The 27879-nt window shown below is 50.1% G+C and overlaps 1 protein-coding gene across 2 annotated transcripts in view; it reads right to left on the reverse strand.

Annotated features, from left to right (window-relative positions):
• LOC134644098 (peroxidasin) overlaps nt 1–27002 on the reverse strand; it is a 39257-nt gene extending 12255 nt beyond the window's left edge. Inside the window, exons 1-14 of one of the 2 annotated variants that reach the window (XM_063496810.1) lie at nt 25438–27002; nt 16705–16776; nt 16397–16468; nt 13410–13481; nt 10001–10072; nt 8957–9028; nt 7562–7731; nt 5614–5731; nt 5340–5509; nt 3999–4271; nt 3640–3915; nt 1160–1272; nt 789–945; nt 43–151 (exon numbers count right to left, since the gene is read on the reverse strand). In XM_063496810.1, coding sequence (XP_063352880.1) covers nt 43–151; nt 789–945; nt 1160–1272; nt 3640–3915; nt 3999–4271; nt 5340–5509; nt 5614–5731; nt 7562–7731; nt 8957–9028; nt 10001–10072; nt 13410–13481; nt 16397–16468; nt 16705–16776; nt 25438–25601 — 1910 coding nt within the window. In that variant the 5' untranslated portion in view covers nt 25602–27002. The remainder of the gene's footprint in view (nt 1–42; nt 152–788; nt 946–1159; nt 1273–3639; nt 3916–3998; nt 4272–5339; nt 5510–5613; nt 5732–7561; nt 7732–8956; nt 9029–10000; nt 10073–13409; nt 13482–16396; nt 16469–16704; nt 16777–25437) is intronic. The other variant, XM_063496811.1, reaches the window with a different exon arrangement.
• Between the last annotated feature and the right edge of the window lie 877 nt (nt 27003–27879).

Consider the following 27879-nt stretch of genomic DNA (forward strand, 5'->3'; position numbering starts at 1 on the left):
GTCTCATATCGCTGCTACTGCAGCGTGTTTGTCATATCCTACCCGTCAAAGAGACGCCTCCTCGTCGACTCGATGGCGCTGTCCACAGTACGGATGGCCTGCTCTATGGACGTGCTGACGAAGGTGTCGCCCTCCCTGCTGACGGCGGGCACTGCAGAGACACACAGGTGGAACATCAGCAAGCACAAATCATACAGGATCTGTTTAGAGTGCACGAGCTCTGCTCCGGCCTGGGTTTGCATATCAAACAGAACCAGAGTTTCTAATAAAGAGGTCGGTGTCATCCCTAACACAAGCCCCGCCCACCTCCTGCTCTTCACAGTGATGCACAAAGGTCTGTTATGAGATAAAAACAATGAATCACCCAGAGCTGCTCCAGCAAAGCCACTAAATAAAAGTATGGAGGTATATCCGAGTAAGGCCGTGAGGCAGACTGCGGTCTAAACCCAACAGGAAGTCGTGTCCATCTTTCATACATTTAAGTAACGGCGGTAAGCAGCTCCAGTTCACCGGTGTTCTTTATTTCACTGAAATCCTGTGAGCTCTTCCCTCCTGAGCCGGAGTGATTTCTGGCGCGCTCCCTCGTCTTCGTGTGCCACTAAAAACATCCAGCAGCTGATGGAGTTTAAGGTTCGGCTGCAGAGCGCTGACCTCCAAAAGTCTCAGCAGGAAACAGCAACACGCTCAGAGACCCGACAGCGCTGCTCCATCGGCCGAGCAGCAGATCACACACACAGAGCAGCACCACAGACCTTTGGTCCCGACGGCGCTCTGATGTCACTGCTTACCTGTCACCGTTAGCACCATGCTAGCCACCTGGTAGCCGATGGGGTTGCGTGCGACACACTCGTAGCGTCCGGCGTCAGCCGTGCCCACGTCCTTCACTTCCAGGTAACCCTCGGGGCTGATGTGGAACTTTCCACTTTCTGTCACCTGAACACCATCCTGAGAGACAGATAGAGGTCAGAGGTCATGGTGCTGAGAGCTGGTGCCTGAACTAAGCCCTCGGCCTCCTCATGCATGCATGTGTAAGGACACAGATGTCTGAGTTTTACAAAAGCTCTCAGCGTCTGGTTTGAGCGTTAGGACCCTCTCAGTCTGACTGACCTGACCTCCTGACCTCTGCACCTGCACTGAGGTCGCCTCTTTACCCGCTCACCTTGTTCCACGTGAGGACCGGCTGCGGCTGGCCCTGAGCACTGCAGGGAATCTGCACGTCCTGCCCAGACTCCACCGTCAGGTCCCTCGGAGCATTCGTGAAAACAGGCGTCACTGAATGAGTAACACACACAAACGAGTTAATGAGTGGGCACTAAAGGGTCCACATGTAAAGTGCATTTCGTAATCAATCACAGCCGACATCAAACATTTTACTGTCACAGTGTTTGTGCTTCTCCAGAGCTGCTGCTTCCCTCTGCTCACACACAGAAACATCAATCAGCTTAATGTGAAGCTCAAAGCAAGACAGAACACACACACACACACACACACACACACACACACACACACACACACACACAGACACACACACAGACACACACACACACACAGACACACACACACACACACACACACACACACAGACACACACACACACACACACACACACGTGCACACAGACACACACACGCACATACACACACACACACACACGCACAAACACACAAACACACAAACACACACACACACACATGTGTGTATTTATATCCTTGTGGGGACATCTCATTGACACAATGCTTTCCCTAGCCCCTTACCCTAACCCTAACCATCAAAAATGAATGCCTAACCCTGACCCTGACCCTAAACCTAACCATAACCTAATTGTAACCCTGACACTAAAACCACATTTTGAGGCTCAAAAATGCCTTCAAACTCGTGGGGACCGGGATTTTGGTCCCCACAAGGGCTGTTTGTCCCCACAAGTATAGTAAACTACCAATTTTTGGTCCCCATGAAGATGTTAATACCCGTCCACAGACACACACACACACACACAGACACACACACACACAGACACACACACACACGCACACACACAGACACACACACACACACACACACAGACACACACACACACACACACACACACACACACACGCACACACACAGACACACAGACACACGCACACACACAGACACACAGACACACAGACACACGTACACACACACACACACAGATACACAGACACACACACACACACACACAGACACACACACACACGCACACACACACACGCACACAGACACACACACGCACATACACACACACACACACACACACGCACAAACACACAAACACACACACACAGACACACACACACACACAGACACACACACACACACACACGCACACAGACACACACACGCACATACACACACACACACACACGCACAAACACACAAACACACACACACACAGACACACACAGTCATATTACATAAATACAAACAGCAGATTTCTGACTGAAACCTTGCGTCACTGTCAGAGTCTTGGCCCCGCCCCCTGTGGTTCCTGTGCAGAGCGAGCAGCTGGTAAATGTCTGAGCGTTTCCACTGTGACTTCCCTCGAACACAAAGACTCATCGATATCTAAACACCAAGTCTTTGTGCCTGAGGATGAAGAACTCTCTGTGCGTTCACCCGACCCACACTCGCCGGCTTGCTGCTGACGGCTGAATTTGAGGTTGCCTGGTTGAGCGATGGTCGAATTTTTACGGGTCATTTTAAAGAAAGCAGAGCTAATGAACCTCTGCAGTCGTTCCCCCCGGTGGTCGTTGACAGTACTGCAGGTCTTTTCCAATATTTATGTTTTATATTTATAATATATATTTTTAAGTCTGTTCACAGAAATTCTTAATTCTAATAAAACATGAATGTGTTTTAAACCATGTTTGAAACTGTACACGGCTTCATCCTGCAGGATAAACTTGGACCCGTTGCTTTCATGATTCACGTGCCGTGGTCTAGAAAAACGCTTCTTCTTGTTTTAAAAAAAACTCTGGTTCGGTCTCCAGGTTGGAGCCGGTCGTCCGGCGTCCTGAGTGCTTCTGACCCATAAGGTTATGTTTGCTCTTTATGCACGTTTGACGCGTTAGCGGTCAGGACGTGCAGGGATCGATCTGAGAGCAGCGGTCGCACAGAAATTTACCCGAGGCAGAGCTTTAGAGGCCGACTCCTGCACCTCTGCATCCCGTCAGCCTTTTCCTGTTTGTGCTTGTGTCACTTCACGCTTCGCCATGAAACAGCTGTGGGCTCACACAGTGCTCCAGTGTGCAACCATTACGCAACTGGTACTTTGCAGCATGTTAACAGGCATTACAACATGGAAAAACATGGCATCACCTCAGGATTACAGGCTGCCGTGTTTTCCTGTGCCAGGCCTGTCATTGCAGAACACACACACACACACACACACACACACACACACACACACACACACACACACACCCCTTTAATGCAGGTCTTTCAGTAACGCTTTATGTGAACAGCCAATGAGCTGTGACTTAAAAGCTGCACACCACTCCCACTCCCACTCCCACCCTCCCGTCCACCTACACAAACAAACAGCCTGTGATTGGCAGCCATATTTCATCTATGCACCACCTGCTCTCAGAGCCTGAAGCTCCACCCCCTCCTCACCTCTCTGCTGGATGCTGAGCTGCACGGCGGTGCGCGTGGTGCCCACGGGGCTGACCGCCTGGCACTCGTACTGGCCCTCATCGTGGGCCGCCACCCGAGTGATGCGCAGCGTGCCAGACGGCAGGATCACGTGACGGCGGTCCGAGGGTAACGGGCTGCCCCCCCGAGTCCAGGCGATCACCGGCTGAGGGTAGCCGGTCGCTTCGCAGGGGAAATCCACCGTGTGGCTTTCCAGGGCTAGCTGGTCCTGCGGCGTGACGGTGAACTGAGGGATGGCTGCAGGCAGAGCAGGAAATGATGTTTTAATTGGTCAACAAAGGCACACAGCATCCAAACCTTTCATCGGTCTTCAGATTTACCTTGTACGATGATGTGCGCCGTAGCGTGTATGGTATCGACATTATTGGAGGCGAAGCACGTGTACTGTCCTCCATCAGCCTGCTCCACGTTCTGGATGTAGAGCCCTCCGGAGGGGGTGATGGTGATGCGGGCGTCGTTGGGCAGGGGCGTCCGGTCACCCTTCGTCCAGGACACCCGAGGCTGCGGCTGGCCCGTGGCGCTGCACTCCAGGGTCACGCTCTCCCCCACCAGGACCTCCGTGTTCTGGGGCTGGATCACAAAACTGGGCCGTGCTGGAGGAGCAGACATGGGAACGGCGGTGACCTCACTTTTTCTCAAATAAAGATCTGAAGATGTGAAACGGCAGCTCGTGCTGGGATCGATGATGCCACTCTGAAACCATCCCCGTTTGTCACGGCACGCAGCTGTGCCCCGTCCTTATTTGGCAGTGATTACAGTGGAGTCAGAGCAGTGTGTACACAGCCGTGGATCTGAGGTTTACAGCCACACAGAGACGGGAAATGCACAACATCTGCTCCCAGAGGCTGGCCATGACCTTCAGCTCAGATTTTAGCACACTCATGTGGTTTCAGCCTTTTCCATCTTTGGAGTTATCCCAAAGCTTTGCAACTTTAAATACCAGTTTAGCTAGCTGTAGTTTCAGTTGTCATGGAAACATGACAGATAATCTGATGCAGGTTAAATAAGTCAGTCATGAACTCCAGACTTGCTGTTGCTGCCACATCCATACAGGAAACCTGATTATGCTACACACGGCTTCTTCCTTTTGTTTCCTTTCACAATAAAAGCCCCTGACATATATACAGAAGTGCAGTGAAGTTTTTCACACTGGTTCTGGGATAAAAGTGAAACGATATCTTTGATTCTTCTGGTTACCAGATGTGAAACTCACTGATGTTTCATAAAGAGTTTAGAAACCAGCCTCAACATCAATCATGACCATAAAAACTTCTGATGTGGATGAAAGAAGGCAAACAGGACAGCATCCCATAATGCACTGCATCCACAGCTTTAGCTGCATAAAAAAACATGGTGTCTACATTTCACGGACATCAGTGTGACGATGATACACAAACAGGTAACCACAGTAACTTTAATTAGTCTGGAGCGGTGACAGGAAGTAACTAGTTATAAGTAATGAACTAGTTACTGTATGTGTGGCTGAGAGTTACAGGTGTAGCTGTGAATGTCTCTGTAACACTTACCTGACCTGCTGACCTCTGAACTCTCAGTGCAAACACCACAATCACAACGCTCCCTTTCACGTCTTTAAACGTCTAAATGGGATCTCGTATATTTTATGGCTGTCACAGTGAACGGGCTCGGGAGCGCACACTTACACGGAGCTCCGAAGTATCGCAGCGTGACCTCGGACGTTTTGACCTCTCCGGCCACATTTTTGGCCATGCACTGGTACACTCCCTGATCCGTCTCCCTGGTGTTCTGGATCATCAGCGTCCCGTCCTCCAGCAGGTTCAGACGGCTGTCGTCGCGCATGTTTAGCGCGTTGCTACGAGGAAGACGCACCGATAAAAACCAGAGCTCGTAAATGTGTGCGATGCGTTTCGATGTTAACCCACCCACCCGTCCTTGGTTGTGGATGTTTAGCCTTACTTGTTCCTGAGCCAGATGATCTGTGGTTTAGGGTTGCCTTCGGCTCTACAGGTGAAGTAGACGGTGTTTCCTGACGTAACGTCCACATCGTGAGGCTCCGACGTGATCCTGGGAACCTCTGCAGGAGAAGATCAAACAGGAAACAGATGTAATGTATAAGCAAACACACAGCATCACACGTGTCTTCATATGTATTTCTTAGACTACTGAATCCAGCTTCTGCTGAGTCTGTCTCGTCTTTTTGAACCTGCTCAATAATATCAGGGCTAAAATCCAGAGGGAGGTCAGACAGAGACGATGCACGCTTCATGAGGCTTTTTGTTCAAAGATCATCGTCATTCTGACCCACAGAGTGGAGAGCGATTCGTTCAGCAGCTGCACATGGAGACCAGTGAAGGAGTCCCCCAGGGTTCAATATTAGGGCCTCATTTTTTCCTGTTTTTTGGTTGGTAGGAGACTTTGTGCTGATTTTGAAGCACAAACAGACACAAAGCTCCCAAACACAGGCGGGATGAAATATGAACGTAACTTCCAGATCTGAAAAGTGAAGCCAGGTTGCTTAAAGCTGCACTTTATTTACAGACCAGCAGGGGGCGACCCTCGTCGTTACAGATATGCTGCTTTTGGGGATTCATTTTGTCAATTTTGGTCATTATTTAAGTCATAAAGGAGGCTACACACTTCACACCGCCCTGCTGTTTATCTCCACCAACAGGAGGCGAGCGTCCACACCAGAAACAGCTCGTGTGAGGAGATGGAACTTCACCTCCAGCCACTGTTTTGTTTTGACAGCTCCTCCACCCACCGTGCAGGGTTTCGCTCAGCCAGCGGGGGAGGAGGGCGTGGAAAGGCTTCCACCACGTTTTCAGGCAGACATTCCAGACGGGGCCACGGCGAGCAGGCCCGGGCACGTTTGGGGGCCATCGAATTAGCTGCTGAGGTTTAAATGTGGCGGAGACACAAGCAGCTGCCAGCCGGCTCAGCGTGCAGCGATGGCCGCAGGAAACGCAGAACTGAGACGGCGGGATTTACAGCTGCTCATAAAACCGGGTGAACATCAGGACACAGACGAGCGAGGAAGGTGCAGAGAAGTGAAAAGAAGTTCAACCTGAGCTGAAGCAGCCTCTCTGTGACAGAGCTGAACAGATTTTCTTCTTCTCTTTTGTTTTTACAGCACTGAGCTGCACAGAAGTGAAACTTTACAGAGTTCACTTGTTAACTGATGACACAACGTTCAATAAAATATGAATTTTTGTGTCCACTGATAAGAAAAACAAGCAAAATATTCACATGACGGTTTCACACCAGACTAAACACTTCTCAAACTAAAGTGTCTCACAATGAGGACAAAGGCCTCCTGTGGGCCTCCATCCACACACACACACACACACACACACACACACACACAGCTATCAGCCAGCCCATCTCAGCAGCTGCTGGTGGTCTGACGCAGAGCCCACAGACACGTTCAGCTGCCTTCGCCCTCAGACTGTTTGTGGGGTCTGCAGACACAAAGAGAGGATACACCTGTGTGTGTCTCAGCCTACCTGCTGTCAGCAGGGAGGGGGGCTGGGGCTCTGTCTGAGCTAATCTTTGTAGAGTTTGGCTTTAAATAAGTGCATGTGTGTAACGCATGACTTCACGACGTGCTTCCTGTTAGGCTCCAAAGTCTTGAAGCTTTCTGCTGAGTGCTTCCTTTGGCCAGCAGAGATGAGAGGAGATGTTCAGGTGGCAGAAACTGAAACCAGGAATGAAAGCTGCACGTCCAGCCGCTGCTAAACAGCTGTAATTTCTCCCTTTATAGCCAGTCGATGGGGGGAGACCGTTTCTATAACTCATTATTAGGGGCGTGGCCTCTGTCTGACAGGTGGGCCATTTACGACGTGTAAAACTGAACACACTCTGTCATCAATGCCAGTAAAGCTACGCTCGGTGATGTTCTCAGTACCGCAGTTGAGCTCCTCAGCGGTGAGCGTCGCCACCGATCTGCCCTGCAGGCGGCTCGGGTAGTCGCAGGTGGCGGCAGCCTGAGCGTTGCCCGACTCGGCGTACTGCTTCAGCAGGTCGGCCAGCCACAGCAGCTCGCAGTCACAGTTCAAGGAGTTGGAATCCAGTCGCCTGCACACACAGAAACACAGAGACAAGTGGGCATGCGTGGATAGACGGAGCCTGCAGTCTGGATGAGCAATAAACCCTCCCTCACACTGGACACGCCCCCTTCCTGACGTGAGCACTGCAACTGGCAGGTTTTACAGGGACGAGGCTCTCGAATATTTATTTGAATCTAAAACTTCACAAATGACTGAGGCTCATTTATAAGTAATAAAGGAAACCTGGTTATTGTTGTGGACCCTCCTCCACCTGCTCATATATAGCTCCGCATTTTTATTTGCTCTACCTCAGCATCATGATTACTGAGCCACAAATAAGGTAACTCCTCCGCTCATGTCTGAGCCAGCTGCAGTACCTCTACCATCCAGCAGGGGCTCCAGGAGTGAGTCAGTCCCCATAGACTGCCATGTTAAACTCTTTAAATTTTAATAAGGCTTAAAGTTTGCAAAACTGGGGGCGTGGCCTCTTTGACGGACAGGTGGATGGTGACACAGGTGGCAGCAGCAGCTCGCTGTCTGCTAACAGGACCTCTGAGCCGTGTCTGTGCTGTTGGAGCATTTTAATGATGTCATATGACCAATAACATCGCTGCTGTACTAACAGCAGCTCCGGTTTCACAGTTTGGACACAGATACATGTCTGTTTGCATCATCTGGTCACCTCTGGCTCCACAAAAGCAACATGGCGGCAGCGCTGTAAACGGCGTGCGGCACAACGTGACGTCTGGAATCAAAGAGCTGCAGCCTGTTTGGTAACTAAACCAAACAGGAAGTCTCTGTTTGGTAATCAGAGTCCTCTGAGACACACAAACATGCTGTGATGACATCATTATTACCCAGGAAAATATGCAGAGCAGTAGGCGGGGCTGTGCGACCATGTAAGCATGTCTGTTCCTTATGACATCATGTAGATCCTGTGGCTCAGGAGGATTCACAGAAACGTGTTTATTATGAACACTTATGAGCCGGAGAGCCACGACAGGAAATAAAGAAAAGCACAAAGTTTAAAGACTTCATATTCTCTTAAATGAAGTCACTTATATGAGCGACGTCTCAGATGGACTCAGATCTGCTGCAGCTCAATGGGAGGAAACGCCGTGGGAGGGCCGAGCGCTGCAGGCGACCGTGACAACAGCGCGCTGCGGTTTCATGGCATCTAACTGATAAACACGCCTGTTTGATAGTGAGCACAGACTCTCGCACGTGTTTGTGAGCTTGTCTTTTCCACTTACAGTCGCTTCATGGCCTGAAGATGAGAGAAGGTTCCCGGCACCAGCTGGGTGATCCTGTTGTTGTGCAGAAACCTGAGAGAGGCAGAAAAACCATCACAGTCATCCCGAAACTCAGACAAGCAGGAATCTGTGGTTTCAGTGAGGAAACACTCTGAGGGATCACACAGTCCCAAAATCGATCTGCTCGACTAATAACAGCGCACATATTTCCCTTTAAAAGCATCTTTTTCCATTTCCAAATGGGAGAAGAAATATGATCGTTTTCCCAGACGATGACTCGCGCTGGCTAAAACGCAGGCATGAAAACATTTTCCTGTTTACACGAGTCTCGGGCCAAACACATTTCCCCCGAATTTTGGCTTTTTAATAACACAAAATGACGTTAATCATCCATCCCGCCCTCAGGAACGCCATCCACACAATCCTGCTCTCCATCTCTATCTCGATGCTTTGACCGCAGAGAAATTTCCCAACCATGACCGGAGTGTGCACCTGGGAATTCCATCCTCAGGTTTTTTCCCCGTGCAGCAGGTGTCCTTCCTCTCCTTTACCCCTCAGGAGACTGGGAGGAGTGGAAACCCTGCTGGCTCATAAACAGTGAAAGAGATCAGGACTGGGACACCTGCTGCCGATCTTAGCACACCCCTGCACACCCTGCAGCACACACATGCAGGGAGCGACGATGCTACCAACCCTGCACGACGCCCTGCAGCCATTCCTCAGAAACCGTCCTGCAGTCTCTGACATCAGTGAAATGTCTGAGCGCTCTTCCAGTCCACATTCCTTCATCTGAAGGATGTTCGAACGCTTCCTGGCATGTACCGTCTGCTTCAAATTCAGATCTGGGCTCCATGAGCCTCTCCGTTCTTTCTTTCCGAGCCATTCCTTCCATTCCCCGCCAAGTACATCATGCTAGTTATTGCTTTCTGGTTTCTATCAACTGTCACAGTAAATCCAGTCGCACCGGTGGCTCTATTATTCCACGGATCTTAAAATTACCATTCGGAAAAGCTTTTGGTGAACGCTCAGGCAGGACGAACTTACAGTCGCTCCAGCTTTGGTAGATGAGTGAAGGACTCTGGTTCCAAAGACTCGATGTTGTTGAAGTGCAGGTACCTGCAGAAAAGAGCAGAATGTAGACAAAGCAGAGTAAAACTGGATTATGTGATCTTATTGTCCTGACGAGCTTCACCGGCTCTTATCTTAAAGCTACTGGGCCAGATTTACTTCGCGCAGGCTGCAACCACGAAGATGCTACAGAGGGAGAGCAAAGGTTTGGGTCGATCTATGAAGAAGACACAGTCGAGCAGGTCTGATGAGGTCACACAAACACAGCGAGGGCAGCGTTAACTCGTCTCTGCCTCTTTGGAAACCGCCGCCTGTTAGGATCATGGAGGCAGCTCTGAGAGAATCAATGTTTTTATTATCAGGGCAAACTGATGGAAACTGTTGGGGTCTCTGAGGCTGGGCAGCAGGCAGCCATCCTGCAGGACGTGCAGAAGAAGAACACTGAGCATTACTGTCAGACCCACGTGTGTTAATAAAGTTACAGCGCTACGTGCATGAGCGTGCACGCTGTCATTGTTCTCTCCGTGCTGCATGAGGCCGCGGGGATTTATTAAAGTCAGAGGAAGGAATCTGACTCACAGCCAACTGTGGCCAACAAACAGACTGAAAAATCACAGATTACAGCCAGCGCAGCACGCCGTGACGCTGCGATGGTGCAGCATGCAGCCTGATGGAAACCTTCACGAGGCACCTTTGTGTGGTTTAAATCCTCCTTTAAATCAAGTGGAAATATTAAAAATAACTGACCCAGACTTTTTTGTAACAAACGCCACCGACGCTCGTTAGTAAATCACAGAAGTACTTTTTAAAGCTGAAGCGGTCTTTAGTAAATCTGGCCCTTTGTCTACAGCAGGGGCAGGGATCTGCAGGCCTCGAGGGGCGGGGTCCTGCAGGTTTTAGATCTCAGCCTGGGTCAACACACCACAGTCACATGATCAGTTCATTACCAGCTTCTAGAGAGGACGTCATTTAACTCAGCTGTGTTGGATCGAGGACACGTCTGAAACCTGCAGGACACCGGCCCTCGAGGCCTGCAGTTGGACACCCCCTTGTCTTTGTCTGTGAGACTCTCTATCATTGATTCTGAGTGAAAAGCAGGGACACTTATTGTTTACTGCAAAGCAAACTGAATGAAGCTCATATACAAGATCAGGGTAAACAAATCCAACAGCTGTGAGGTTCAGCTGGGCGAGGGTCAGAGCAGCAGAGCAGACGCAACGACAGGACAGGCTGTTACAGACGTCATGTACACCACACCTTTGAGTTTAGAACAGAAACACCTCCAGACAGCCGTCAGCTGATTCCAGAACGAGCGCACCGATCGTATCGTCACGCTTTCAGAACCATCCCAGTGTGGCTGCTACGGGAACCAAACAAACGTGCGTCCAGACCAGCTGGAAATATTTAACTGGGTGAAACGTTTCCTCGAACGTGTCGCGAAAGCCTGTCAGCTCTCCCGAAGCCTCCGACACTCAGAGATGGAGGAGTTTGCTGTCGCTGTCTGAGGCGCGACTCGTTTCACTTTTATACAAAGAACAAAAAGCAGAGCGAGGAGAAACTCAAACACAGGTAAGTGCTGAAAGCAGGTAATCACTGCTGATTCAAGCTTTCTTTGTACTGAATAAGGAAGCAGCGGGGGTCCGAGTCACCGGGGGAAGACCTGCAGTGTCCCTGATGTCCCAGCGTTGGTTTGTGGATCATCATAATTCATGTTTGTCGAGGTTTCAAGTGCACAATCACACTGCTGTGATGTCATAGTTGTGCAACTGCTTACGTCCACTCAGCAAAAAATGTTAAAAATGGGGCGCTCAGGGTCCGAGTCGGGTCAGGGTTGGAAGTTCGGTGATGATGCAAAACTATGACATCACTACAGCGTGATATCAAACATTACGATGATGATCCAGGAACCCTTGCATACACGGGGACATCAGTAACCCTCCGTCTGAGCACGCTCAGTTACAGCGGTGACATAAAACGGTGGAGTTACCGATGATGTCGTTTTAAAATGTTTCATTTTTCTAGGTTTGACTGAAAAACTGTCACCGATGCGTGACTCCCATCACGTCTGCCGACGGGCTGATGTCATATGTGATCAGCTGATAACTCCGAGCATGAATCCACGGCTCTCTGGGCTGTGATGCGTTCAGCCCTGAGGTTTCTTCGCTCCGGTGTCGTCACGGGTCCGATTCCCTGACAAACCGCAGGCACGCTGATAAACTGGAACAGCTCGCGCTGTTGGGCCACTCTTCTGGCTTTGGCATGCGTCGCACGATGATGCAGGACCATTAAAACTCAAAGCCCACATATACGCTGCAGTGAAACTCAAAACAGATGTTGGAGTGCACTCGGTGAATTGGCCATTTGTTCTCTGTTACAGCGAAGAACAGTGAGTCACAGACTCCTCACAGATTACAGAGCCTGAGTTTCTCAGCAAACAGAGCAGAAAGAGCAGCACAAGCCTAACAGCAGACGATCGGCACGTTTACAACCTCGTTTACAGCCACGCATACGTCTGGTTTGTCGGGCATGCAGGTTTACGGAGCTCGACGTGTTTCTGACAGGCAGGATTTGCATCACACAGATTAAACACACACGATGCAGATTTCACACAAATAAACAGCAAATTTACAGCGAATCAGAGCAGGAGCTGTTTCTGCAGCGGGACACAAGCGAGTCAAGCTTCGGCGCGCAGACACACTGCTCCACAGCAGCCGTGCTGGACGTCCCAGCAGCGCAGGTGAGTTCATGCTGCAAGCTTCACAGGAGGGAGGGAGGGGCGCAGCGTCGCCGCCATCCTGACCGCACGGCATGAAGCCAGTGTTTCCCCCACTCGTGTCCAGGTTTCACAGTACATGTGGTTGTTAATGCTCAGATCAGCTGATCTGAAGAACGCACACTGAGTCGGGATCTGAGTTTGTGATCCGGCTTCAGTAAACCTAACGACGTTCACCCTCGAGGGCCAACGGAGGAACTGTCCTTCCCTCTGACGAGTGCACGTGAAACAGGCCGAGTCCATCCTTCGTTCCTCGGTTTGTTTTAGAGGTGGGGGGGGCAGCTGTGGGGGAAACACTGGTGACTCATGCAGAAAGGGTCACGGGAGGCAAGCGCAGCTGCGAGGGGGTTGCAGTCACGGCATGCACGGTGGCAGCAGAAAGGTGGATGAAGGATGGGCGCAGCACACTGTAGGGGAAACACGACACCTGCAAAGTCTGCAGTCATGCCACAAGAACATGCTCACAGGTATTACGTCACATGACGGAGACTTTGCCAGGCTTTATGGAGTGTTTGTTTTTCAGGAAGGGGGGAGGGGCTGGAGAAGAGGAGGAGGAGGAGGAGCGGTGCTGCGAGCAGAAGGAAAAGGTGGAAGAGGAAGTAGGTCACTTACAGTTGCTCAAGAGAGACAAGCCCCTTAAATGCTTGTCTGTCAATTGATTGGATTTCATTCTTGTACAAATAGCTGGAAGGAGAGATAATCAGCATCATTAGTAACACACACACACACACACACACACACAGAAAGGATAAACGTTTGCTGTCTGTAGAAGTATTCAGACGTGTCTCGGGGGCGGAGCCCGTCCTGCTTCACATGGACAGGTGTGGTCAGCAGGTGAGTGTTTGGGGCAGAAATCATCACAGCAAACAGTTCAAGCTTCAGGTGAGACGATCGCGTTTTTACACGCCGTCCTCTCTGCGTGCACCGCCCGGCAACGCCAGCTTTCGTAAACTCTCTGAGATGTTTTATGACACGGTTGATCCTGATCCTAAATTCTACTACTGCAGAGAGGTGGGGGGCGTGGCCTGTGTGCGTGTAACGGGAACAAAATGACAGATGAGCGTTGATGGGATGTTTAAATATGAAGGACTGACAGCATTACGACTTTTTACCTGAAAACTGAAAAACATGAACTCATGGAGCATTTTACAAGCAGGGGAAGTGGAGCTGTGCTGGTTCTCACAACTTCCTGTCAGGTCTCGTGTTCCTGTGCTGCACGACCTTTGACATGTGCATGTTTTTTCTCTGTGGCACATGTGAAAGAAATGCGACATTAGAAAAACGAGAGCTAATGACTGCCTGACCTTTCGCCTCCCTCCTCAGTGCACTCGTGACGAGCTGTTCTTTGCACGTCTGCCTGACTCACGGTGTCGGTCAGGCTTCACGTCACCGCTCGGCAGTGACGTCGCCCCGTGCTGCGGTCATCGGGCAGCGAGACTTTTGTTGTTGTAGTGATCGTTTTACATGGAAATGAAGCAGAACCACAGCACGGCTGCTCCCTTTAGCTCGACAGCTGAGTTTATCACAGCAATACGATCAGGAAGGATTTGTTCTCCCGCAGGAAAACCGTCATTCTTCACTGGAATTTACTGGAGGATTCATGGGAACGCCATCACAGGACATAATCTCCGTGAGGACTTCGTTAGAAAGCAGATCTGCTTTCTGTCCCAATCAGTGCTGCTCACACCCACACAGGGGGGAGGGGCCAGGGGAGGGGACAGAGGGGAGGGGAGAAGGGAGGACCCAGAGGGGAGGACACAGAGGGGAGGACAGAGGGGAGGACACAGAGGGGAGGACAGAGGGGAGGACACAGAGGAGGACAGAGTGGCGGACAGAGTGGCGGACACAGAGGAGGACGGGGGGAGGACACAGAGGGGAGGACACAGAGGGGAGGACAGAGGGGAGGACACAGAGGAGGACAGAGTGGCGGACACAGAGGAGGACGGGGGGAGGACACAGAGGGGAGGACACAGTGTGGAGGACCAGTAACCTGTCAGACTCCAGCTGTCCGCCTGCTCCTCCATCACAGACTCACAGTCCTGGTTATGCTAACAGCTAATGACTCTGAGCACGTGTTACATCGCTGTGTAACGACCGCTGGCAGTGCGGCGGCGGTGGGAGAGTGTGCGGTTGCCTCATGAGTTTAATAGCAGAACATGACTGTGGGGAAGAATGAGGGCCCACCCTGCTGCCCCCCCTCTGTTCTCTGCACTCAGCTTTCCTCTCATGTGCTCTGCTGCACGAAGCAGCAAAACGCCTCCTAAACACTAAAGTGGGCAACACACTACCTCCCCCTCCAAGCACCTCGCTACCTACTGACACAGCCACCTATCGAGGTACGCACCAACCTCTACAGTCATCATCATCATCATCAGCGTGAGCTCCTCTATGAAAGCACAGGTTTTGGCAGTTTGCAGGTCTTGCTGTGTTAACACACAATCCTCTGAGGAGTGGACGTTCCATAAAAATTCACCCTGAGGTCAGACCTCAGACTCCACAGGTTAGAAGGTTAAAGGTCAAAGTTCATGGCTTGTTTGGAAGAGCTGCAGGAGAAAGCCTCGTCTCTCTAAAACAACATGGCAGCACAGCGTAGGGCTGCACGACCTGAAGAAGAGCGGACCAAAGCCCGCCCACAGTGATGACACAGACCGATCACTGCAGGTTACTGCTGCTGAAGGAGGAGCTACAAGCTGCTGAATCGGGACTGGACTCCAAAGGTTCTCCAAAGGTTCTCCAAAGGTTCTCCAAAGGTTCTCCACATATGCGTAATAAAGAAAGCAAAATGAAGCACTAAAGAGAGAGCTTACAGGAAGGAGCTGAAAAAGGACTAAATAAAGAGGAGTGCTGGGGGGAGGTGCTGTACAGTTGTAAGGAAGTGAAGAGGTGAGACGAGTGTGTGTGTGTGTGTGTGTGTGTGTGTGTGGGGGGGGGGGGGGGGGGGCATCTTCAAAGGGTCAGTGCTTCACCTCCACTGTGCTTTAAAGTGAGCTCTGTAATCAAAGCAGCTGAGGATTTCATTACAACATGAAAGTGTGTGTGTCTGTGAGCGTGTCTGTGTGTGTGTGTGTGGCGGAGGGGGGCATGTATTTCAGGAATGTGTATGTTTGCTCTCTGGCTTACTGAGTAGAAACGGCTGCGGGGGGGGGGCATCAGGGATGTTTGGTTTCTACATGTTTTCAGGTCACTTGGGCTCCATCATGTCCGTGATTACAGAGCGGTCAGCGGGGGCTGATCTGGGATCAGAGCAGGGGAACTAAAGACGGCGTCACGTTTCCGATGTTTGGCGCTGACAGTTTGTCCTGCGAGCTCTCAGCTGCGAGCACAGCTGAGGCCGCGGGACGATCGCGCGTGTGACTCACAAAGCCGAGCCCGAGGCTTCACACGCCTGCAGGTCACCGCGTCCAGACACATAAGTACAGAGGATCAGACAAAAGGAGGCCTTTCATTCGCACAATTTCCGCAACGCAACCTCAGCCGTCCCCGGCTTCTGAAGCGCCCGGCGAGGCTTGTTCCAGCACGAGCGCCTTTCTGCTGACTGAGCGAAAAGCTTCTGAGAACAGTCTGACACAGCAAACACAGGAAGTGACGGCTGAACTCACAGATATTTGAGGTTTTCCAGGTCTTCGAATGCCCCCCTGGGGATCCTCCGTATGTTATTGTTGTTGAGAAGGCTGAGGGGAAAAGAAACAAACACAGGATCATTTTCTGCTTCAGTGCCTGTACTGTGTTAGCTTAGCAAAGAGCCGCAGCAGGTCACAGGTACAAAGCGAGCTCAGGCGAGACGTTAACTTCCTCGAGCCGACCTGCACGCGTGTGAAAGCAGCAGAACGAGGCATGACTGTCAGCATGAACCTTTCAGCTTCGTCCTCACGCTGAGCTCGTGCGTCTCGTTTTGGAGAACACTTACAGGGTGTTGAGGTTCTTTAGTCGCCTGAAGGAACCCGGCTGTAAATCCTTGATTTTGTTGAACCTCAGGTCTCTGAAAATAGAAGAAAGCACGTTCATAATCAGGAACACGAGCCGAGCGTGACATTTATTTATCCATTTAGACCAGTTTGGGCTGGGAGATTTCTATTAAAAAAGACAAGACTGGACTTTACCATAAAACATCTAAACAGCACTAACAGTCTGTCACATGTAGCACCACGGTCTCACTGTACACCTGCACATGGCTGAATGACAATAAAGCCACTTGACTTGAGTTCAGACAGACAGAGGAAACCTGGTGATGACTCGGCTGTCAGTGCCAGCAGAGGGTTTTTAACCAAGTATTACACGTGAACATTTTTACTTATTTAAGTTGTCAGATTACTTTTGAGCCCCTGAGATGAAGGAACTGTTAAACATGTTTTAGATCCTCACATTTATAAACAATCTTTTTGAATTAAAGCTGAACGTTTGCACTTAAACTGTATCTGAGCTGTTTCATTCAAATTCACTGAGACAGAACCAAGAACCACTCAGGTCCAAGTATTTATGGACCTGAGTGTAAATGTCTGTTAATTCATGTGCATACCATTAAACGTCTCAACAATACAAATGAAACTGATCCAGAAATTACATAATATCACTCATTTTATTTATTTGTGTGTCATTTATTTTTCTTTTTAATTTATTTTTATGCATCTGTGTAAAATAAGTTAATAAATACAGAAACAAATAAAATGGAAATAATTATTTCCTGCTTCTATTTGTCTGCATGGACTTTATTCATTCATTTATTTCACTGAATAATTGAATAAATAATAATGCACTGGCATGAATAAAGATCAATAATAATAACAATAACGTGACCTTGACCTTTGTTTTAAATGCTGCTTTTAATAATGAGTTTTGCCAAATGACGATCAGAGAAAATGCACGAGGAAAATCAATCAATCAATAAAAAGCTGAATGAATAAGCAGCACTTCTATGAAGGCTCAAAATCAGTAAACCTATTAATGCAAAGCTGTGCTGCATTAATAAAACATTGTGAGAGAGCAGGATGTAAGTACTGGATAAAACCTGAACAGTGACCATAAAGTCCACCGCAGAGCCGCCACGCTCTCATCCTGAGGCCCGTCTGGGCGTCTTACTCATGCGGCAGGAATGCTTTTATCGAGCTTTAATCACGAGGGCCGATTTAAAGCACATTAGCCCCAAAGATAACGAGCAGAAGGCTTTGTAATGAACGCAGGCACTAATCAGCCTTAATAAGAGTGAGCGTGCCGTCGGTGCGACGAGCTGAAAACACGCTGATCCTCCAGCTTGGTGAAATCTGAACGTTGTGTTTTTGGCTCTGAGACATCTGGGCCGTGATGTTCTTTCAGCGCCACAGAGACACGAGCGTCAGGACGGATCCACGAGGCAGAATTGTCACTGAGCTGAGAGTCGAGACAGGAAAACATCAACGCTCCTCCTCCTACTCCCCTGGCAGAGCTCCCAGCATTCTTCGTATCCGCTGACCTGGCAGAGGAAGTCATCTGGGTCACTCAGACCCAAACTGACAGACATCAGGCGGCTGAAAGCCCGACAGCCCCCCCAACTCTAAAGACTCATCCTATGAAATCCAAAAACCTGAAAATCCAAAAGCTTAAACCTGATGTCTGATCTGTTCCACTGATCTACACAGGGTGCATTCTGGGTAAACTGAAGGCTCCTGTCAGCATTCCTGTTCGCAAATTCCTTCGTGCCAATATTTAAAGGACCCGCTCCAGAGAGCTGGGACTGGGCCGCGTGCAGGACTTCCCGTCTGGTCTCTGACTTTGCGTATCTTTGCAGAAGCTTCACCTGTTTAACTGAACTACACCTGGCTGTTGGCAGCATCCTCCATCTCTGCTGTTTAATGAGAGCTTAACGCTGCTTTACATCCTACCAGGGCAAAAATGAGGAAATATACCACGTCTAATAATCCCAGAAATTATTCCGTTCTTTTATACTTAATGTCTTAATATTAGACAATCACCCCTAGTCTAATCAAACACCTGCTGTTGCTGTGTTGTGATGAATGTGAGAGTAAATGTAATGGAGACTTGAGGACAGGCATCCGTCTCAAACCAAAAGTTTGCTCTGCAGTTCAAAGACAGAGCCGTGAGGGTCCACGAGGGAAAGAGCAGGTACGGTACCCACAGAGCGCTCTGTCCAGACACGCCGAGGCCGCCGTGCCTACACCGCCTCCGGCTGTGAGGACGAGGAGGAGGGGGAGCTACGTGCCGGATCAGGCAGCTCTCCTTATAATGAACTTCTGTTAGGAGGTCTGAAAAGCCCGTATCGTACATGCGACCCCGCCCTCAGAGCTGCCGATGGCTGTGAGGTCGTTAACTGGACCGGACTTAACGCGTCCTGCTCGGTGGCCGTGTTATTCTGGCTCAGTGTGAGTGTGTGTCGCTTTCATGGCTGGCATGACTGCGGCTCTTTGTGGAGAAGGCTAAATAAGGTCAGCAGAGCTTTGTCTGCGGGGTGTGTTTAAAGCATCAGCTGTCGAGGCTCAGCTGACCAGAATGTCCTGGAAGGACGGGAGGCGGTGAAATCGGCCCCGAGGGCCCGACGAGCGCTCCGAGGCAGCGGGAAGAGACAGACTGAAAGCTGGCTGTCCTACAGCTGGACCGGATCGTGTGTTTGTGTCAGAGCTCGTTCTGTCTGCAGATCTGTTAATGAAACCCTCGTGAGCGCCAAAGCCTGACGCTGCCCATCCATCATAACCACAAACAAGTCTAATCCCCGCTCGCAGAGAGGAGGCAGCTTTGCGACGTGCACGTCGACGCTGCTTCTGCAAGCACGAAAGCAAAAAACCCTCAATTGTCTCAACACAATCAAACAGGATGTAATAACTCGCCGGAGGAGCACGGCGGTCTCTGGAGCCGCTCGATAGTTTAGAAAGAGGAGAAACCGGAGAAAAGCAGGGGAGGCGAGTGAGTCAGTCCACAAAGGGGGAAATTACAGTGCGGAGCACGCTCAGTAAACAGTGTTTGTAGACGTGCACGTCCACGCAGCGCTGCAGGCCGGCCCGAAATCCACACGCAGCATTTTAATGCTATTTGTGGCAGAGCTGATTTAATGAGTCAGATAACAGCCATTACAGTCCCGCGCCTCGAGGAACCGGCAGACAGCAAGGCTAACTCCCACACAACAGCAAGCCTGAGAGCGGCTTCCCAGGTCACAGATGAAGGGAAATGAACAACAATGGGAGCAAAGGCAGGAAGGCGTGGAAAAAGATCGGCATCTCCCACACAGAGGCTCACTCAGACACTCAGGTACACAAACACAAGTGCAGGGAGGCAAATTCTGATCTCATCCACTGCTGAACTTCTAAGTTTGCTCCCTGAAACATTCAAACAGATCCATGCATGCTACACTGCACACAGTCTGTCCCCTCACACCACACCAACTCTGAGGGAACGACTAACGAGCAAAACAACAGGAACGAGGCAGAAACACCGACCGACAGACTCGGCCAATCATCACAGCTGATATGTTCATCCAGCCACCCGTCCTCGTGCGATCACTCTGCACGCCATCACTCGCACGTCCCTGAAAGTCGCTCCTCTGACCCTGACCATCGTCAGCTCTGCTCCGTTCAGTCTGAGCGCGCTCAGCAATCAGAGGAGATGCTGAGATGACCTCCAGCAGGTCTGCGGTGACCCTGGATGGGTTGTTATGGAAACCGAGCCAGTTTCATGGACTAATGAGAATTTTTCTTTGAGATTTGTGAATCATTTCCACGATGATGGGACTCAGTTTTCTCTGCCGCAGTAACAGGAAGTCATTGTGTTTGCTGTGATGTGTTTGCCAACACGCCAAAGACACGCAGGAAGTGAAGCACGGTGTTCCTGCGAAAAAGGAAATCAGTTCACAGCTTCACAAAGACCACGAACAGATGAGACCAGGGCCTGCAGCAGGTGGAGGTCTGGTACTGCAGCCAGGTGAGGCCGCGGAGCCACACAGGTGAGTGAATGTGAGCACCCGACGTTCTCGCCCGTCTGGCTGCACATCAGCTGCAGGAGCAGAAGCCGAGCGGTGTGAACGAGGCCAACGTGGCCGGCGTCCAGATCACAAACACGAGGCAAAGCCAATTATCATGCAGGACTTGGTGGGCGCACAAACACAGACAAAACCAACCGGTCCTGTGTGAAAGTGCGGCGTCTGCCCCGCAGCTGCCCGACGCTGCTGCACGCACCTGTAATCTGACCCCAGGTCAGGTCACTCGAGCAACCTGCAGCTCGTCTGGCACCGACTCGCAGACCTGCTGGCTTTTCATTTTCTGTTCGCCTCTTTAAAGCTCTGACGCTGAGCTGGGAGGATTTCAGGTTTCTATGAATCTGGCGTGAGCCGGACGGCGAGCGGAGCTGGCTGCCTCCCAGCTCCTCCAGCATCTGAGGGCCACGTGTGCGCCTCGTCGTGCTCGGCGGGCTTGTTCAGCTGTGCATGCCGAGCTGCCAGCGGCTGCTGGGCCTGTGCGAATCACCGAGTTAAACGAGTACATAACGGCCTCCTCGCAGAGCAGGAGCTCCAAACATGGCCGCGACATTTCTCTGGAAAACATCCCGCGTGGAGACGACTATTAAGGCTGGATGTTGAGATATCGCTCGTATCCCTGTTTTGTTATCATAGCAAACATATTTCAGAGGTCGGACAGGCTCCAGCTCCCCGCAGACTTTCCTCTTTAAAATAAAATGGCTCCGTGATTTAACGCTTTTTAAAATTCAGGCTCTATGCATGCGTTACCTGTAGCAGGAGGCCACGCCCCCATGATTTTAAATACCTGAAAGAATCACTGCGGCCTTCAGACTCCAGTCACAAAAACAAGAATGTTACCTGTCACAACAGGTGAGCTGCCATGTTTGGTGTGTTGGTTTGTGTTACTGTGTAGTTACAAAAAGATGTAATGTGATTACAGTTACAGCTCCCTGCAGAGAACTCAAAGCTAAAGCTGGGAGTAAAACACATCCTTCAGCCTGACGAGGCGTCTGTGCACACGTGCCCTGACCGACACGCTCCCCGCACAATCCACAAACAGCCTGCGTGTTCCAAAGCAGCCAATCACAGACGTGCACCATACAGACCCACTGATGAGCCGCATGGCTGCAGTTGGGGGCCCAGCGGAGAGCCCGGGCTGTGCAAATGTTTGACCAAAAATCCAGTAAAAACAAACTCCATTAATAACAGGAAGTTCAAAACTGCTTTCTAAGTTTAAGGGCGGAGTCCTGCAGCGCTGTGAGAGGCGAGGTTAAACCCTCAGCGACTGCAGGTTTGTGCCCCGACACGAGTCCCAAGGAGTTGGTTTGTATCTCGGCCGGTCGGCCTGAGCGAGTAAAGCTTTGGGGATTTCTGGCTCTGCATTCCACCGTGCTGCCGACACCGAGCCTCACAAACCCTGACTGCAGCACATTCCAGCGGCCGCGCCGACTGCCCGTCACGCAGGCAGATATCGGGCCTCCGTTTGGAGAGAGGACACTACCAGTGTCTCAGCCCCGTGACACGAATGCACGCCGAGCTGACTCACCGCTCAGGCCTTTAAAGCAAACAGGCCCACACTGAACTGAGCACGCTCTGATGGCTGTTTACAGTTTGAAAGTTCTGCGGTCACAGCGCACATCCCTGTGTGAGCCACTAATACCGAAAACAACCAGTTTATACCCCATGTTGGCAAAACAGGACCATTCGTCCCACTGCTGCAAATCCCTGAGAAGATGTGCAGAGACCGTGAGTCACAGTTTGGCCTCAAACAGGCGTCCACAGAGGACACAGCTGACAAATACACACAGGCCTCCGTGTGTCGTGGCCCGAGTGCCAAACAGGAACGCTGCGGGCACAAAACCAGGACGGCTCTTTGTGTCGTGACCCAGATTCAACAAGACGTTTCATACAGAGATCATCTTTTCTCTTAATAAAGGAAATCAGCACTTTGTATTTATCTCAGTTATCTTTGTCTAATATTAACATTTAAATGTGACAAGTATTCAAAAAAAAAGAAAAGAAGTCCGAATGAGGCAGACGCTCACAGCGCTGCACGCTCTGATGTGGCTGTGACATCATCGAATCAGGCGGGCCTAAACAAACAAAGTCAGCTCTGCCATCATGACATCATAAACTTCAGCTTCTGTGACTCTAACATCATCATCCTCCAGCTGAGCCCACACCTTCACACCAAGCAGACCAATCGGTGCTGGGAGGAGCTCCTGCAGAGCGACATCATCTCTAACAGTCGCTCACATAATCACATGTGAACAGCATGTGTGCTGTTTAGACTTTAATCACAAATATCTGAACAGGGCTGTAATACCAAGGTAGTAAAAGTTTAGCAGGACAGACGCGGGCTGACGTGAAGCATCATCTCCCACCTCTGTGATATTATCACTTTAAATTCCTCCCACAGCACGCCGCCAGCTGGAAGGAGGACTCGGGGCCGTTCCTGTGGAGCCACAGACGGAGGTCAGAAAGAATCTGCAGCAGCTGTGAGCTCGTCCTGAAACCACCTCACAGCTCACGGTAGAAACTGTGAAAGAGTTTCAGATGAAGAGCTCGCCGCCTCACACGCAGCAGTGACGATGACCGGTGCCGAGCATTTCAAACTCCACACGGGAGCTGCATTTACACCTCGACGCAACAGCCGCGACTTCCTGCTGAGATTGGCGCTTGAACAGGCCTTTCATCGGTGGCCACACGGGGGCATTCATCCTCCTCCATCCTCCTCTGGGGTATGTGGGCAGCACCGCCGCCGAGGGCTGACGGGCAGGGAACGGCTAATTCTGGCACGAATGGCTGAGTTGCCCCCTTTGTCCTGGATGAAGCTATTTATAGTCCGGCGTATGACGCGCCCGCTTAAAGACAAAGGGACCACATGTTTGGGACGGACAGATGTGGAGCTGTGTGTTCTGAGCCGAGCCGCTACGACATGCTGACCAGCGCACGCCGGAGAATTTCCGTCCTTTCATGGCAGAGGAAGAAAAACACGAACAACAAAAAGCTCCAAAGACAATCAGAGAAGGAAGGGGAGGTCACTGAGACGCACCACGCCACGGCGAGGACGCTGTGGGCGTGGGGGCCTCGGTTTGGGAGAGATCAGCTGACCCAGGCTGGGAGTCGGTGCTGACGAGGCCCGCCACAGGGTCAGAGAACACTGTGAAGAAACGAGCCAACAGGGGGAAGGGCAGCAGCGCCGTCGCTCACAGTCGTCTTCATCTTTCTTTTACTCATCCTTGCCGCTCTAATGTGTCTCTGAAACGCCACGAGGGGCCGCACGCAGACGCAGCATCATGACAGCATCAGTGGTTCTCCTCCAAACACGCCAAAGCGAGCGGATCCAGATGTGCGAGGCGAGGCTTCAGTTTTAAAAGCAGAGCGAGAGTTTGCGCCCCCTCGCTCACTGAAACTCTCTCAGGTCTTTGTCTCTCCGCCCTCGCCATCCTTCTTCTATGGTTCCTTCTCCTCGGACGCTCCATCAGATGTTGTGCTCCTCGCTGAGGCTGTAAGACAGTCGTGCTCGATGCAGAGATTCTGAGACCACCATCAGCTCCTTCCTGTTTCCCGATGCCCGGTCAAAATGGCCGTCAGAGCGTGGAAAAACGTCCGTGCTCCCGATGTGCAGTCTGCTTCCAGCGTGGCTCTTCTTCTCCACACTCGGGCTGAGGGACCGCCGTCCTCAACCGAACAGCGAGGAGCTGCTCGCTATGGCAAAACTTCTGATTCAGGTGCACGCAGAGACCATGATTATAAACAAACAAATAAACAATCAATAAACAAGGAAGAACTGAACTCTCACAGAACAGCTGGGCAGGGAACAGCTTGGCAGGGAACAGCCCCCCCAGAGGACTTTTTAGCCCAATACTCTGATGCCAAACCCTCAGACCCGGCCTGAAGGTCGGGCTCAGCGTCAGATACGAGCTCAGGCCTCAACAAACCCCCAGAATGAAAGCACAGCAGCATAATCACATCTATAACTCACATATTTACATTTTCAATAAATAACAAAAGCAAAGATCTTTGACGTCACAGCTAAAAAACGACCACACCCACCCGGACATCAGCTGACCCCCACCCTCACTGTGTTTATCTTTCTCATATTTATTTTATATTTACAGTGAAGAAAGCGTCAGAGCTGTTCTACTCATAAAAACTATAAATCACATAACTGCAGTTTTTGGAAACGTCGCTGCTGGACTCGAGATGAAAACCAAAGACAAATATGATGAACACAAACAGAGTGAGACTCCTGATTGGCTCCAGTGTACAAATGCAAACACACAAGAACCAAAAAACAACACCAGGATCTGCTGATGTGTCCCTAAAACACCAGCTGGGACAGTTTAGGGGGACACTAGCCCCAGACTCTAACTTCAGCTTCATTCCAGCTTGGTTGGACCTCTTTCAAAGACCTGCAGGCTTCCTGTGACCTCACAGATCGACTTTTAAGGTGGATCCATCGGATTCCTCAGCACCCTGAGCTCAGCCTGCGGTGTCCTGAAAACTTTTCTCTTCTCCAGCTCGGAGACCCTAAAAGCGCCTTTCCTGCACTCTCTGACCCCCAGAACCTGCAGCAGCACGGCTCGGTGTGCACACGTCCCCCTCCACCCTCACTAACACTAACTCGGACCGTGTCTCGGGCCTCCCCCTCCGCAGGCTTGCGGATCGAGCCGCTCTCCGCCGGGAGAAAGTACTCACAGGATGGTGGTCTGCGGAGAGACCGCCGGCACCGTCTCCAGGTTCAGATGCATACATCTCACCGTGGTCCGGAAACACAGGCAGCGGCTCGGACAGCACAGGCCGAACCGCCGAACCGCGCAGAGCAGCAGCAGAGAGGAGAGCAGGGCAGCCCGCAGCGCCATTTCTAACCGAGCAGAGCCGAGCGACCAGCTGCCCCCTCACACACACACACACACACACACTCAGAGAGGAGGAGGAGGAGAGGCAGCACACACACACGCACACACGCAGGCTGGAAGCTCGCAGCCCGGCTGTCCTTCTCTGAGCGGAGCTCCTGAAACAATGAAGGAAACTTTCTGAAGTTTCACCGACCAATGATTCTGAGCAGGACAAAGCTGCAGTTCCTCTGCCCACCGGCAGGGGCAGCAGGGAGTCCGCCCCATGCACTCCCTGTTAGAACTTCACAGCAGAAGCAAACATGTTTACAGCCGGATACACGCACAGTCCTCCCGCTTTCTAATAAGCAATAAGGAGATCATATGCAGCAGTACCATCACTCAGCGAGCTCATGTCTCCAACATCCCTGCAACTTTTATGTTGCAGCAACTTTTATATTGTAGTAACTTTTATGTTCCAGCAACTTTTATATTGTAGTAACTTTTATGTTGCAGCAACTTTTGTTGTAGCAACTTTTATATTGTAGCAACTTTTATGTTCCAGCAACTTTTATATTGTAGCAACTTTTATGTTCCAGCAACTTTTGTATTGTAGTAACTTTTATGTTGCAGCAACTTTTGTTGTAGCAACTTTTATATTGTAGCAACTTTTATGTTCCAGCAACTTTTATATTGTAGCAACTTTTATGTTCCAGCAACTTTTATATTGTAGTAACTTTTTAAACCAACACTGTGTGCATGACAAGACTTCAGCATGTGGAGACAGTCATTCATAATAATAACTGTATTTGAACAACATGCACACACAGAGCTGAGGAGGAAACACAACAACAAGGCAGCAGGGATCAGGTCAGGTGTTGACGACACTTCTCCGATCAGCTGCTGATCTTCTGGACAAAAGTCTCCACTCGGGTCTCATCTGTCCAAAGGACGTTGTTCTGGTGCAGCTTTGCAAACCCAAGCTGTGCTGCCATGTTCTTATTAAAGGAAAAGGCGTTCTCCTGCAGGGTCAGTCTTTTTCTTATTGTGCTGTCATGAACTTTGACCTTTAACCTGCTGACTGAGGTCTGTAGAGTCAGACGGGCTCTCAGGGTTTTTCTTCCTGGTTTGATCTTTGAGTTAATTTGCTGGGACGTCCACTCCCGAGGCTGAAATGATGATGATGATGATGATAAAGGATGTTTGAACATTTTATTTTATGATATTAATTATAGTTATGATTAAAATAACGCGTCGACGCCCGCGCTGTAATCTGTCCACAGAGTTAGTGGACACCCGCTCTGTTAACCATAAACGACACGTTCATGTCATTTCTGTTATTTCTGTTCATCTTTGTGTTATCGGCACAGTGAAGCGGCCACATGTTAAAAGTTTGGCTTTGCTGACATCTGCTGGAAAATGTACGAATTACAGCACATACAGCAAGTAATGACGTCGCTATCTTCAGTTATTATTATGAGTGTGCTTTAAATGTGTTTTTATTGAGCTAATATTAATTATTTTCTGATTTCCACTCATAAATCCACTCTTCCAAATTATGCCTGCTCATATTAAACGTGACTGAAGTTCCTAATAATGAGCTCAGTGTCTGTGCAGTGATCTCTGTGCTCCTACAGCCAAACAGCTTTATTACTTTTCTTTCTAATCAGTGTTTTTTCTGTCTGTTCAGTTTTTATTCGTTTCGGTTTTACTGTCCTTCATTCTTTGTTTCTTATTTAGTGGCGACTCAAACAAAATTCCACAGTAAAAAGACGACGTGGAGGGTCCTTCAGGACCTTAAAGCCTGCGACTGAGGGCGCACTTCCCCTGTAATTAAAACGTCAACTTATTTCATCTGACATGACAGTATAATTATATTTACGAACAAATACTTTAACAAGCGTACACTGGAAAAAGGAGGTATAGTTCAGGTTTGTGCAGGAAACAAAGAAATACTGTGATTTAAGTGTATAAGTAATTTTATGTAGTACCATCTTTTCTGTGGTTTCCAGCCAAGGAGACACAAATTATAGTGTAAGTAATTTTAGTGCTTTGTGTCTCCTTACCTGTAAAATACCCAGAAGTTAGGCAAGGTTCAGATGCTTCATAATAAGCCCCGTGATGAAAAAAGTACAGCATACATATGATATGTTGTTGTTTTTTGGCTAAATTACGAGGAAATTACAGAGTACTTAAAACCTGTTACAGAATAATTTGTGTCTCTTTTCCTGTAAAACACCTGAAGTTAAGGATAACTTAGAATTGCTCATGCACCATGTAAATGTACCTACAGTATCATTTTTTC

This window comes from Pelmatolapia mariae, linkage group LG16_19, assembly GCF_036321145.2.
Source record: "Pelmatolapia mariae isolate MD_Pm_ZW linkage group LG16_19, Pm_UMD_F_2, whole genome shotgun sequence".
NCBI lineage: Eukaryota > Metazoa > Chordata > Actinopteri > Cichliformes > Cichlidae > Pelmatolapia > Pelmatolapia mariae.